The sequence below is a fragment of the Phocoena phocoena genome, chromosome 1 (genome assembly GCF_963924675.1).
Source record: "Phocoena phocoena chromosome 1, mPhoPho1.1, whole genome shotgun sequence".
Classification (NCBI taxonomy): Eukaryota; Metazoa; Chordata; class Mammalia; order Artiodactyla; family Phocoenidae; genus Phocoena; species Phocoena phocoena.
Genome location: NC_089219.1, coordinates 39007111 through 39019622, shown reverse-complemented (window position 1 = coordinate 39019622; position 12512 = coordinate 39007111). Strand labels below are relative to the sequence as shown.

The following is a 12512-nucleotide window of genomic DNA, read 5'->3' as shown; positions in this document are numbered from 1 at the left end:
ACTGGACAGCTTCAGCACCTAATCTGTGCGGGAAAGCCTTGCGAGCGAGAGCAGAGAGCCACCCCGGTTAGCCCAAGATCATCCCGTTAGCATTTTAGCACGGATCGGCCCGGGTCAGTGCAGGGTCACGCCTGTTAGCGCAGGGTCAGGCCCGCTCAGAGCTGGGTCGTCCCCGTCAGCGCAGGGTCATCCCTTTTAGCGCTGGGTCGGCCCGCTTTAAAGCAACAGCTTCCAGGTTTGCAGAGTCAGCCTCTAACGGAGGGTCAGAGCGGGTGGGGCGGGGTCACCTCGGTAAGCGGTGGAAAAGCTCCGGGTACTTTGGGACCAGCGGCGCCCCCAGGTGGCAGGGCCCCGCCGGCGCTCGGATCCGGCTCGGGGAGGGTTTCAGGAACCTCTCGTCCTTCACACTCAGGTGGGGAGCCTTGTCGACCCAGGCCCCTGGCCTCGCCCTGCAGGAAGTGCTTTGCTTCCCAATGTTCCTTACACGCATCTTTGGGGCTCTTTCTGCTCACAGCATGGAACTGCGTGCCCGAGCGTATCTGAGAGCAAGAATCCTAGATGCTGGCGGCGAACAGACAAGTCACCGGGAAACTCCAACCCCAGCTCCTGAGGAAGCGACCACGGAGCCCGGCCCTTCCCCTCCCGCCTCTCCCCACTGCCTTGGGTCTCAGTCTGCAGGCACACATTCTGCGGACTTGTCTCTGAGACAGCGGTCCACCCCCCACCCCCAGGCTTTGGGTACTTCCCGCTACGACCCCACACACTCTGAAGTTCTCAAGTTTGGCCTGCAACGGGACACTGGGGAAGAGGCAGAGCACAGCCTGGTTCCCAGCCCGGCTTTGGAACTGTTCTTCCCACACCGCGGGCCACCTACACTGGTTCCAGTCCATCCAGCCCCTCTCCCACCTCCTGCTAAACACACGAACTCACCCAGCGCTTCCCAGAAAGGGGGGCGGGGTCTCTGGGTGAACAGAGACTGGAGTAAAGGGAGCTGGGGGAGAGGCTCCCGGTCACTTTTTGGGCCAGCCTCCTACCCCCTGCCACCCTATCCCGATGCCACAATGGGTGGGGCTGGGAGCTCAGCAGGCTGCCAGGTAGGCTGCCAGATGGTGACTCACCTTCACACTCATCCACATGGTCCACAAAGGAGATAGGATTATGCAGAATCCAGGGACAAAGACATACCTGGAGACTCGGCCACCCGCTATGGCCCTGGCAGGGGAGGAGAAATCACAGGGTCTAGGTTGGAAGTTTCTTGGGTCCAGAAAGGAGGGAGCCAAGCCCCTCACTCTCTTGCCCCTCTGTCTGTGCAATGGAAGCCCTGAGGTGGCCACCTGGACTGTGTCTCTGGAGTCCCAGCACAACCTGTGGCAGGCCAGCTCTGTACCCTCCTGCACCCTCGCTGCAGAGTGATAGCTGAGGGAGGAGCAAGCACTCCTCAGCAGACTAGAGGGAGGAGCTGGGCAAAGCCACTGACCCCAGACGGGGAAGGCGAATCCAGGCTGACATAATCCAGCTCATTTCTCACACAAAGAAACTGAGGCTCAGTGAGGGCAGGAAGGACTGGCCCAAGGTCACAGAGAGCACCGTGGCCAGAATCAGGAATCCTCTCCCCTCCTCCCCTTCTCCGCCCCCAGTATTAATCATCTTCAGGGTAGGTGCTAAAGTGAAGACTGCAAAGGAGGCAAAAGAGCCATCAAAGCCTGGTATCTTTTAGGGGTCAGTGTAACTCAGAACTCCTATGTGCCCCGTGGGCGCGTGCACGTGCCCCAGCCACACACACGCACGCACGCACACGCGTGCGCGCGCGCACACACACACACACACACACACACACACACTGGCCTACAGCCAACCAACACCCTTCAAAGCCCTGAAGCTGGGCCAGCACATCCATCCCGATCCAGGAAGGAATGGCTCCAGCCAAGGCAGCCTCAGGCCTAGATGATCCAGATTTTCTTCAGTTATTCTCCAGTGTGTGAAAGGTCTAGATTCTGACAGGGCATGGGAAGCAAGGCTTGGAGTAGCCAGGTGGATGGACTAACTGACAGATTTGCCAACAGACTCATAGAAGCAAGAAGGGAGGAATGCTACTGCCTAGGAAAACTGAAGGGAAAGAGGCAACTTACTGGCAAACTCTGACCATCCCCACCCCCCTTCCTCACAGCCAAGCTGCTGCCCGAAATTAGGCTCAGTCTAGGGCCGGTTGAAGGACTCGGCTGCCGGCCCAGACCAGGGGCCCAGCATAAAGCTGAGCACAAGATACTCCTGCTCACCCACACTCCTCCCGACTGCCACCTCATTCACCTAAGGGCAACCTATCTCATGCCCTGATTTATCCGGATAATTGTTTGCTCTCCCACACCTTGATCTCAACGTTCCTCCAGTCCTGCCTCTGGAAAGAAAGGAGAATTCAGAAACATCCATAGTGCAGACAACACTTAAGATTTCCCTCGAGTACCAGGGGAGATGCTGGGTTTTTAGTTCCCTCAAAAGATCTAGGTGAATACTTTAATTATTGATGCCGGTGCATAGAGGCTGCAGGCTCCAACTTTACATCTGGCCTCATGCTGAGCAACTTTGGGCAAACCCCATCCTCACCCCTCCTCTAGACCTGTTTCCCCATCCGTTCAATGTTAGCCTTGGAAACCTTGCAAGCTCCGGTGTTACCGGCTCTACACACTGCACTTGCCCCCTTGCTGCAGGAGATCAGTCTCCTAGGAATGGAAGGGAAGACTCCAAAGCACCTGGGGACTGCTGACCAAGTCCCTCTGTGCAGGCTGGAGTCGGGGGCGGGGGGGAGCATCTCAGGGTACCAGGCAGGAGAGCAGGTCAGAGGCCAGACAATGGAGCCTTTTAGCTACTCTGGAACAACCTGGATCTACCCATCTAAGGCAGGCTAAAGGGACTGGAAACCAGCGGGTTAGGGATGAAGCGGGAGCTCTGGGTGGAGGCTAGCCTGATCCACTGCTGGTCCGGTCACTGTGCCCCTCAGCACCTTCACTGGCTGCTCCGCAATCCCGGCTTTGTCTGCAGTGGAGAAGGAAGTAGGGAGAAGGTGGGCAGGTCTCAGTCTTAGCTAGAAGAATAAGGGAAGAGGCTCAAAACTGAGGCCTCCTCCCCACCATCACAGAGACCCCTTCCTAACCCTTCCACTCCAGTCCTCTGCACCCACATCCCCCCAGCCTCTGCCTCTGCCCAAGGAGGAGGGTCCACACTCTCACACTCACAGTGATACAGTCACAAATATACGTGCTAGCACACACAAGTATTCAGCCCCAAGCAATCACCCACACAGACACGTTTCCTCTCACACACAAACATATACACAAACACAGACCCCAAATACCCAAAAATCACATACACATGGACTGTGATACCTGGATACCATCATCACAAAGTGGAAAGCTACCATCCTTAACCCCTAAAATACTAAGCTTTTTTTTAAACCTCAAATATGGTGATAATCACTTCTTTTGCCTTTTCTTCAGTTCTCAACTATCGGAATTAGACTGCATCTAATGACACTAGGCACATGTTTGCTGCTTATACCTCCAGCACAATGCCCAGCACACAGTAGGTGCTCAATAAATATTTGTGGAACGAAGGAGCCAGAGAGTTAAGAGATGTCCAGGGTTGGAGGCAAATTAACTCGCTGGTGTTTGATCCTTACCAGGTACCTCCTCAGACAGGAAAACTGTTCTTCCCACAAACTGAGCCCTGACGCTGGCCTTACGCTCTTCAGCTGGTCAACAGAGGGAGGAGGGACTGGGTAAGTAGATCAGAGGCCAGAGCTGCTGCCTGGGGCATCAGAACCCAGAAGCCGCGCCTCACAGTCCGTCTGCCCTTTTGTTGCTATATCGAAGACTCTTGGGTTTGCAAAAGGACCCTACGGACGGTCCTCTGATCCTCCAGCCTGCCTGGGGCTCCACAAAGCATGGCTGTCTGGGGCGTTGGGTTGTCCAGCCCGCAAGGCCGTCCTACCAGCATCTCCAGCCCTGGAATCCTACTCCTTGTACTGGGAGCCCCGGTTCTTGGATCTACTCGCCAGCTCCGCAGCTGTTCCGCTATGTAATCTTGGTCTGGTCCCTCCCGCTCCAAAGCAGTAAGTGGAGCCACGCGGTCCTCAGGACCCTCTAGGCTCCTGCCATCTGGGTCCGAGGCTAGTTTAAGTGATAACCTCACTAGCTGCCCTCTCTGACTGGAGTGACACGTGGGGAAGGGAGAACTAGCTCAAAAAGATTGGATATTTACAAGGAATTCACAGTTGAGACGTGAGCCCACAGGGCCATGAAGACGCAACCCCGAGGGAAGGCGTGGACTAGGGTATGTGGGGGGGGGGGGCGGGGGAGAGGTGATTTCCCCCCACCCAGCCGGGACCCGCACATCTGCATCTGAATGGGATGAGGGAACTAGTCAAGGAGTCCTAACAGCACCGACACCTGCTGAGGAAGGGGACACAAAGCAAGGGCCCTCTGTAAGGGGCGACGAATTAATTTGGACAATAAGCCCCGCTCAGGCACCCTCAGGGGCCCCCACCGCGCCGCACACACACACACTGTTTGGCGGTATCCACACATCGTTTGAAATACGCTTTTCAGGGCTGCCGTGATTTTTTGGAATCGAAGGGACTGATTTAAATGTCTTGTTCCCCCAATAATTCGCCTTTTCCAGTCCTAAGATCCATGTAACCGCAATTCCCAAGATACTTCTGCCTGCGTAGGCAGAAATGCCCCGGAGGTAAGACCATCCTAAGGCGTTTTTCCAACATCGGGGGAAACGAACACAGACCTCCAAGGCCCCGGCTTCCCAGGGCGAAACGCTCAGCACCCCTGTAGCAGCTGCTGTGAGCATCTCCCCAGCCGCCCGGGCGTGCGGGATCTGACGCGTACCCCTCGGGAGCCGAGTATGTCTCCGAATAGCTGGGCGGGAAGGAGGCGGGTACGGGCTGAAGACCGGGGCCCTGTCAAGCCCCTTCAGGAGGACGAAATTGCGGCGAGGAGGCTGGCGTGGCCGGGAGGAGGGCACCAGCTCAGACCCCTGACGCGTGGAGAAAAGCAAAGGCGCAGACAACGAGCGACTTCCGCTCTGAGTCCGTGTGGATCGAAAAGAGAGAGCTCCGCAGACACCCAGGACTCGGAGCTGAGAGCCGAGCGAGGGTCAGAAACAACCCCAAGGGTGTCGGCGCCCAGTCCATCCCGGGGACGCAGGCACCAGAGGAAAGCGCCTTCCTTCCGCCACGGTCCGAAGCCTCCGGGGCTCCGGAGCGGCCCCAGCCTCGGGCTGCCCTGCTTCTCCGCTACGAAAGGAGGCGGTGCCAGCTCCGCCCTGCGCCGCACCCACTAGCTCGCGGAAAAATTCGTTCGCTAAACCAGAGCTAGGAATCTCAATCCTCCCTGCATCTTTCTATATTGGTACGTCTATGCCGACCTTAAAGAACAGAATAATTCCGCTCCAAAACTCCAATTAGCATTTGTTTTGCTCTCAGATGCCCTGATAGACGAAGAGCTTAGGACGCTGAATTATCCTGTACGACCTCTGCCCACCTTTAGTTCTCTTTCACCGTTTCTCCGGAAATCTCAGAGCTCCAGCCCCAAGGTCAAATGTGAGCTGAGTCTCAGCATCCCAGTTGGTCCTCCTGGATGCATCACCAGGCCCCAACCCAGACAACCTTTTGAACCACGTATCGGAATAATTTAGGCGCAAACCCAAACTCGCCTCGCTTCTCTTGGCGGCACGCACAGCGTTTGAGTTAAACTCCGACTCCGGTCCATAAAGACCCTAGCCGATCTGCCTCCTCACACCGCCCCCCTAAGCTTGAAATCCTACGAGGCACGCTCCACACGCAAATCTTTTCTCCCTTTTTCTTGCCGGGTCCCTCGTTTAAATAGCGTCGGCGCCTTTATTCGCCTGACCCTAAGCAGAGGAAAACCCGCCTGATCATCATTGTCTGGTCCGCGACCGGCCCCACCCCCGCCCCAATCAGTGTCACAAAACGCCCCTTTCAACAGATTCCAAACCCTCTTCACCCGGGCTCACCGAGCCTTCAACTTCATTAAGTGCGCGCTACGGCGGCGCTAGAGGAGGCGAAGTTTAAACCGGAGCGGAGAGGGAGGAGGGGTGGGTTGCTAGTTGAACCGGAGAGGGAGAGGAGAGTTTTTGAAAAGGGGAAAAAAGTCATCAGGGGAAAAGCGCTTTGTAACCAGGAAGACGCGCCCGCTGTGGCGAGAACAAATTGGATATGGAGGGGAAGTGTCCGCCCCCACCTCAGCTCCCGCTCCTGGGTGGTCCGGGGAGCCCCAGGAGAAAGAAAGATGGGGAGGAATCGGCGGTGAAAAGAATTAACCACTTTAATTGGGCTGCAAGAGAGAAATGGGGAGAGGCTCACCGATGTGCCCCGATCATCCAAACAAAATACCCTTCAGTAAAATAAAATAAAAATGAAATAAAATGTCTGCCTTTAGCCTTGGCTAAAAGATGTATGTCAAAGTTTGAGAATCAAGGCTGTTCTCAGCCATAGAAAGCAAATCTGCAAGATGGGGAAATTCTGCCCGGAAAAACCCCCTCCCTCTTCTGTGGCCTCAGGCCTCCCGGCGCCGGATGAAAAGGAATGAAATTGAACGAAATTGAACGAAATGAAGTGAAATTGACCAGTGAAATTCGCCAATTTTCTTCCCCTTTAAACTGCCCGCTCTCAGCAGCACTCTCTGAACCCCAAGCCGATTTCTTAGCATTTTTTTTCTCACCTGGAGACATGAAGGTGTGCCCTGGATATTTTCTTATTATTGTCACCGATCGTTGTAGCTTGCGGGGGCAGAGTCTCAGCTGTATCCACCCAAACAGCCAGGGAACCCACGAGAGCCGCTCCAGATGGAACGGCCTATTTCTCCTCCCAGGAGGCTGGGCTCCCTCCTAGGTAAGCCGACTTACACTGAACACCCATCCTTATGCACCCAGAGTGGGAGGGAGCCCACAGAACCTCTTATAGAACCTCTCTGGTCTGGGGGAGAAAAAAAAAGTCCCAGGACTCTACCATACAAACGTGCAATTCCCTCAGTCTTCTCCTTGCCCCTCCCTACAGTCCAGGCCCCAGGTGGGTCCTTGCCAGCTCTTAATTAACAGGTTCCCAGCCCACACAACCTGAAAAAGTTCTGAATTCAAAACACCCTGCCTTCTCCCCTGCCTTTAACAGTGCACATATCTCAACAATTCTTTTCTAGTATTTTTCAAGGCCAGTAATTATATCTGGCCCAGATCTGGCTTTCTTGACCCACGGGGAAACCGGGGTCTGAACCATTGGTCTGGGACCCCAAAGCTCCCTGGAAGCCCCTGCCTGTAAGGATGCATCTCACTCTTCCCCAATCCTCTTATTTCTCGCTCTTCCTGACGCAGACCCTCTGCCACATACATCTACACCAAGCAGTAAGCATAGATAAATTCACACAGGCACACACCCTTCACAAAGACACACTGAAGAATCCAGAAGGATCCACTGCTTCTCCTGGGAGTAGCAGGTGTGGAAATATCTATCTACATCATCAGATATGAATTCTGGCTGACTTAATTTTCTCTCTTCTAGAGGAGAAACAAATTGGAGTCTTTTACTTGAAGCCCCAACCTACTATCTGGAAGTAACATATTCATGGAAAATGAGACCATGTAAGCTATAAAGTGTTTTACTAAGGGCGAACACATGGTCATGTTCAAATGTTCAACCTTCCTCAAGTGAGAAGAAATGAAATCAAATTCAGCAACAGAAGTCAATGAAGCAGGCAGCCAGAGGCCATTATCCCAGTATCAGCAGACATTTCCCTTTTTACCGTTGAATGTAACCTCACTTCTCCTGGATTATTCAATAAAATCATGGGAAGGTGGCTCCCTGCATTCAATCTCCCTCCACTACTGCAGTCTCTCCTCAAGATGGAGGAGAGGGCACCTCACCTCCGGCAGAGAGGCTGCATTTAACATATGCGCCTCTGAACCCTGTCTCAATTGGGGAAGCAGTTAAGAGACTTAGAAGTCCCAACCCCTCTTCCTCAGCCCTGGTGTGTTCTTCTCACCCTGATCCTGATTCTGACCCTCTTCGTACAGGGTACTCTGTCCTCTACCTCTTCTTTCTTTCCTACTGCTCCTAATGCCTGAGAATCTGGCTAAAGCAGCCTGTATGGCTTCTCCCTGTCTGCCCCTCTCAAGTTCTCTACATCTGGTTCTCTGACCCTTTCTTCTTCCTTCTCTCTGTCACTTGTTTCCCAACACTCACCCCCAGCATGTGTCTATTTTCTGTGAAGACTGAACTGCCTCTCACTGCACCTCCATATTCCTCTTTTTCTCCTATGACCGCAGTTGAATGTTCAGAGAAAAGAGCTAAGTAACCATCTTTGTTTCACCCCAAGCATCACCTCTCACCCAACACACTTGCAAGTCTGGCCACTGGGAGTTCCAGGCACAGGGCTTATGGAAGGCTCCAGCCAGCCCAATGGCTTTGCACTCAACTCTGGCAACAGGTTCCAGTTCTGAGTGTGGCTCAAGGGTTGGGGAGGTTTACCTTAACAGAGCAGGGCCTCACGGACTCTCTCCCCTAGTTCATAGTGCCCCTCTAAGCTTCTCGGGCTGGAGGAGAGAGGGGTTTCACAGTCTCCAATTCAGGCCTTTCACTCTAACTGTTCCATGTGCCAGGAGTGGGAGGGGGTGGCAGGGGGGAATGCAAAGAAGGCCCTACAATGGCCAGAGAGAGACCTCTCTCCTCTTAGGGACACAGAAAGAGATGGTGACAGAGAACAGAAAACACAGAGACACGTTCACAGACACACACAGAAATAAAAACACAGATATCCTGAAATACAACCAACGCCCTGCCCCTGCAAAAAAAGGACAAAAAGCAAGGCTACATGACAACCCAGACAAACACGAACACAAGCTCCATAGAACCCCCCAACTACAGTAGCACAGAAAGACTTACAGAATGTGCATCAGTAAACACTTTCACTCAAATTGTACTTAATGGGTATAGATAGTGTCCATGAGCACCAGGCACCCAGATCAGCCCAGGCCACGCTAAAGTCTAAACTGGAAGATGAGAATCCCCAGGTGCATTTGAAACAAAGCCTCTCTGCGGAACCCCAGGCAGAAACCTTCCTGTGACCAGAGTGAAAATGAAAGCGCTGGAGGGGTCACAGTCTTCCCAGAATCCTGGCCCCATTAACAGCCGAAGGCCAAGGCCACACTGTCCCCTGTATCTGATAAGCCCAAGCCCTCCTCTGCCTGCCTGGGCTGCTCAGGGCCCTTCCTCACTCCACTCTGCCTAGGAGTCCGGGAGACCCCGGACTGGGAAAGGGGAGTGCAGACAAGCAGACAGAGCTGGTGACTGCTGGAGTTCACGTACATTTATTCAATTGACACCAATGGGGAGTGGGGTGGGGGGAGACAGGTTTTTCTTTTCTTCCACACAAACCTTCAGACAGTTTCACAGAGTCTCCCCAAGTGGAGAAGTCTAAATCAATGCACACCCAGTGGACAGAGAATGCAGATAGCAGCCCGCTGTACAGATATTTACACATAATTACAGGACCCCTGCCACAGGATGTGCCCTGGCCGCCCCCCGCCTCTCCAGTCCCTGACCCAGACCCTCCTCTCCCACCCCAACCTCATTGCCTTTAGCTACAATAAATATCCCAGGGCCTGGGACGTAGCAGACCGCTGAGAGGGCTGCTGGCCCTGGATGGCTGGACCCAGCCGGCCACGGGAAAGGGGTAAAGTTCCTTCAAAAGCGCCCCAACACAAAAGAGGGACGATTTTCCTCAATGGAGTGGGATTCCGGGATTGCGCACGGATTGTGGAGACCCCTCGCTTCACCTGTCCGTTCAACTTCGCCTGTGTAGACATTGCTGTAGGCTTCCAAGAGAACGAAGTTCCTTGGAGAACAGCAAGGAAAAAAAAAAGTTGAATTTTTCTTTTAAGCACAAAGCAGATAATAGGTGTCTTTAAATTATAATATTGGACAATCAGGGCCTTAAAGTTGGGGAAGGAGTGTGGGAGAGGCAGAAAGGGAGACCTCTCTGCGAAGTTGGTGTTTCTGGCGGGATCTGCCGGGCCTGGGCGGGCACCTCTCCGGGAGAGCATTCTTCCGGGGCTGCCGAGAGGCGCAGAGACTGGGGAAAAGCGAAGACTTCCCCCTCACCCTTTTACTGCTCAAACTGGAACGGGATCATGGCTAGCGACCTCGTCGCATAGACCCGGGCCTCCCACTGAGCGACGGAGCCCGCTTCGTCCCAACTATCGGAGAGATTCTGAGCGTGGAGCCTGAAGTGCTAAGTCACGCGCGCCGGCCCAAGGTCTGGAGACTCTTCATAAATAGACTCCCTGAGTTCCACTGCGACCGCAGGAACTCCCGGGAGAGACTGAGGAGTGCGGGCTTCAGTGGCCCAGATCCCGACACGGTCAGAAGTGGCAGCCACTGAGGCCTGCTACTTTGCCGGCAAACGGGGGCCCTGAGGACAGGAGCGCGTCCCCGTGGTGCGAGAGGCGGATGTGGCCGGCCACTGGAGCTAGGGCCGGGGTAGTCAGCATGGCCAAGACCTGGGCCTGACCCCCAGGACCTGCCGCCGCCGAAAACGGCGATCCCGGGGAGCCCTCGCCCCCGCCCGGGGGTACTGCCCCGCCGCCACCGTGGCCCATGATGTGGTCTATAGAGAAGGAAGGCCTCTGCCCGGCCCCGGCGCCCCCGCCGCCCGCGTCCGTCTTGAGGCCCTGGCGCAGGAGCGCGGTGCCTGCTGCGGGAGGGCTCAGGGACGCGGGGTAGAAGGCTTTGGCGCAGCCAAGCTCCGCGCCTAGGAAGGCTGGCAGGCCTGAGGGGCCTGGGCCCGATCCTGTGCCCGGCGCAGGCGCAGGGGCCGGAGCCGAGGCTGCGCCCGCGAACACCGAAGCCGTCGGAGGTCCGGGTGGAGGCGCCGCGGCACGGCCTGGGGGTACCGACAGCTGGCAAGGTGCAGCGGCGGCGGCGAAAGCGAAGGCGTGCGGGTGTGGATGCGGGTGCGGAGCCGGGCCCGGCGGGGGTGCGCCGTAGGCCGGGAGCGCTAGCCCGTAGCCGTAGCCGTAGGCGCCATAAGCCGCGAAGCCCGGCAGGAAGGCGCCGGCGTCCCCCGCCGCCGCAGCCCCGCCGCGCAACAGCAGCTCAGGGTGAGGGTGCGTGTGTGGATGCGGCGGCGGTAGCGGCTGCCGCTTAAAGCGCTTGCGGCGCCGCAGGAAGCTGCCGTTGTCGAACATGTCGGCCGACTCCGGGTCGAGCGTCCAGTAGTTGCCCTTGCCCGGGTTGCCCGGCTCGCGGGGAATCTTGACGAAGCAGTCGTTGAGCGATAGGTTGTGGCGGATGCTGTTCTGCCAGGCGGGGAATTTCTCCCGGTAGTAGGGGAAGCGGCCGCTGATGAACTCGCAGATCTCGCTCAGCGTCAAGCGCTTCTTGGGGCTCTGCAGGATGGCCATGGTGATGAGCGCGATGTACGAGTAGGGCGGCTTCACCAGCGGGCTCCGAGTCGCCGCGCCCCCCGACGGCGGTCCGGGCCCGGGCCCCGCCGCGCCCCGGGCGGCCGCAGTGCCTGGCCCTGGGCTTCCCGCTGCGGCCGCCGCCCCTCGGGGCGCTAGAGCGCGGGGCTCGCCGTCCGAGCAGCCGCCGGATTCCTCTTCGTCGTCAGCGGCGTCCCCCTCGGCTTCCTCTGGAGGAGGCTCGGGGCCGTGGGGGAGTAGGTCCCGGGGGGCGCGGGGTCCGGAACGGGCAGGGGGCTCCCCCCCACCGCTGCCGCCGCCGCCGCCCACCACGTCTATATCTGCGTCGGCCTCGGACAGCGCGGCCGGGGAGCTCTCGGAGGACATGATCTCGCAGCAGCAGCTGCCCAGGGTCATGGTGCCGCCGCCGCCACCGCCGCTCTCCGGCTCCGCTCCGGCCGCGGCTCGGGCTCCGCCGCGCTGCCTCTGGGGCGAGTGTGTTTTGCGCGCGGGCGGGGAGGGGGCGGGGGACTGAGGCTGGCAGGGAGGGGTGTCCCCCAGCTCCGCAGCGCCCCCTCGTGGCCCACTCGGCCGCTCTCACCTCTCGATGAGCACACGGCTGGGGGCGGCTCTCTCCGCTGCCCTGGGAAACCGAGCGGGGGCCTGCGCCCCGGGCGCGGGCGGAAGGAGTTGAGGCCTTCCCTTACACAGCCGGTCTCGGCCCCCAGCCGCCCCCCTACCCCGGGAGGGGAGGTCGGTAAATTAGTTCCTCCCGCCTGGCGGCAGCCTAAGGCGGAAGAACGCGAGCCCGGGGCGGAGCTCCCTGAGCTGGGTGGGGCGGGGGCGGGCGGAGTGCCTCCGCGGAGGGGCCCGGCGGGAACAAACAGCCGCCGCGGCGGGAGCGCGGCTCGGGTGGCTCGAGGCGGATCCTCCTTTCGCCGCAGATCCCGCAAACCCTCCGCTCCCTGGGGCCGCTGCCTTCAGTGCGCTTAGCCCTGGATGTTAAGGTTCACGCGGGCTCCAGCCGGAGGTGG

The 12512-nt window shown here is 57.4% G+C and overlaps 1 protein-coding gene across 1 annotated transcript; it reads right to left on the bottom strand.

The window, feature by feature from the left end:
* Nucleotides 1–10437: 10437 nt before the first annotated feature.
* On the bottom strand, nucleotides 10438–11895 carry FOXD2 (forkhead box D2). The gene has a single exon (XM_065888170.1). The coding sequence runs from the start codon at nucleotides 11893–11895 to the stop codon at nucleotides 10438–10440; it is 1458 nt and encodes a 485-aa protein (XP_065744242.1).
* Between the last annotated feature and the right edge of the window lie 617 nt (nucleotides 11896–12512).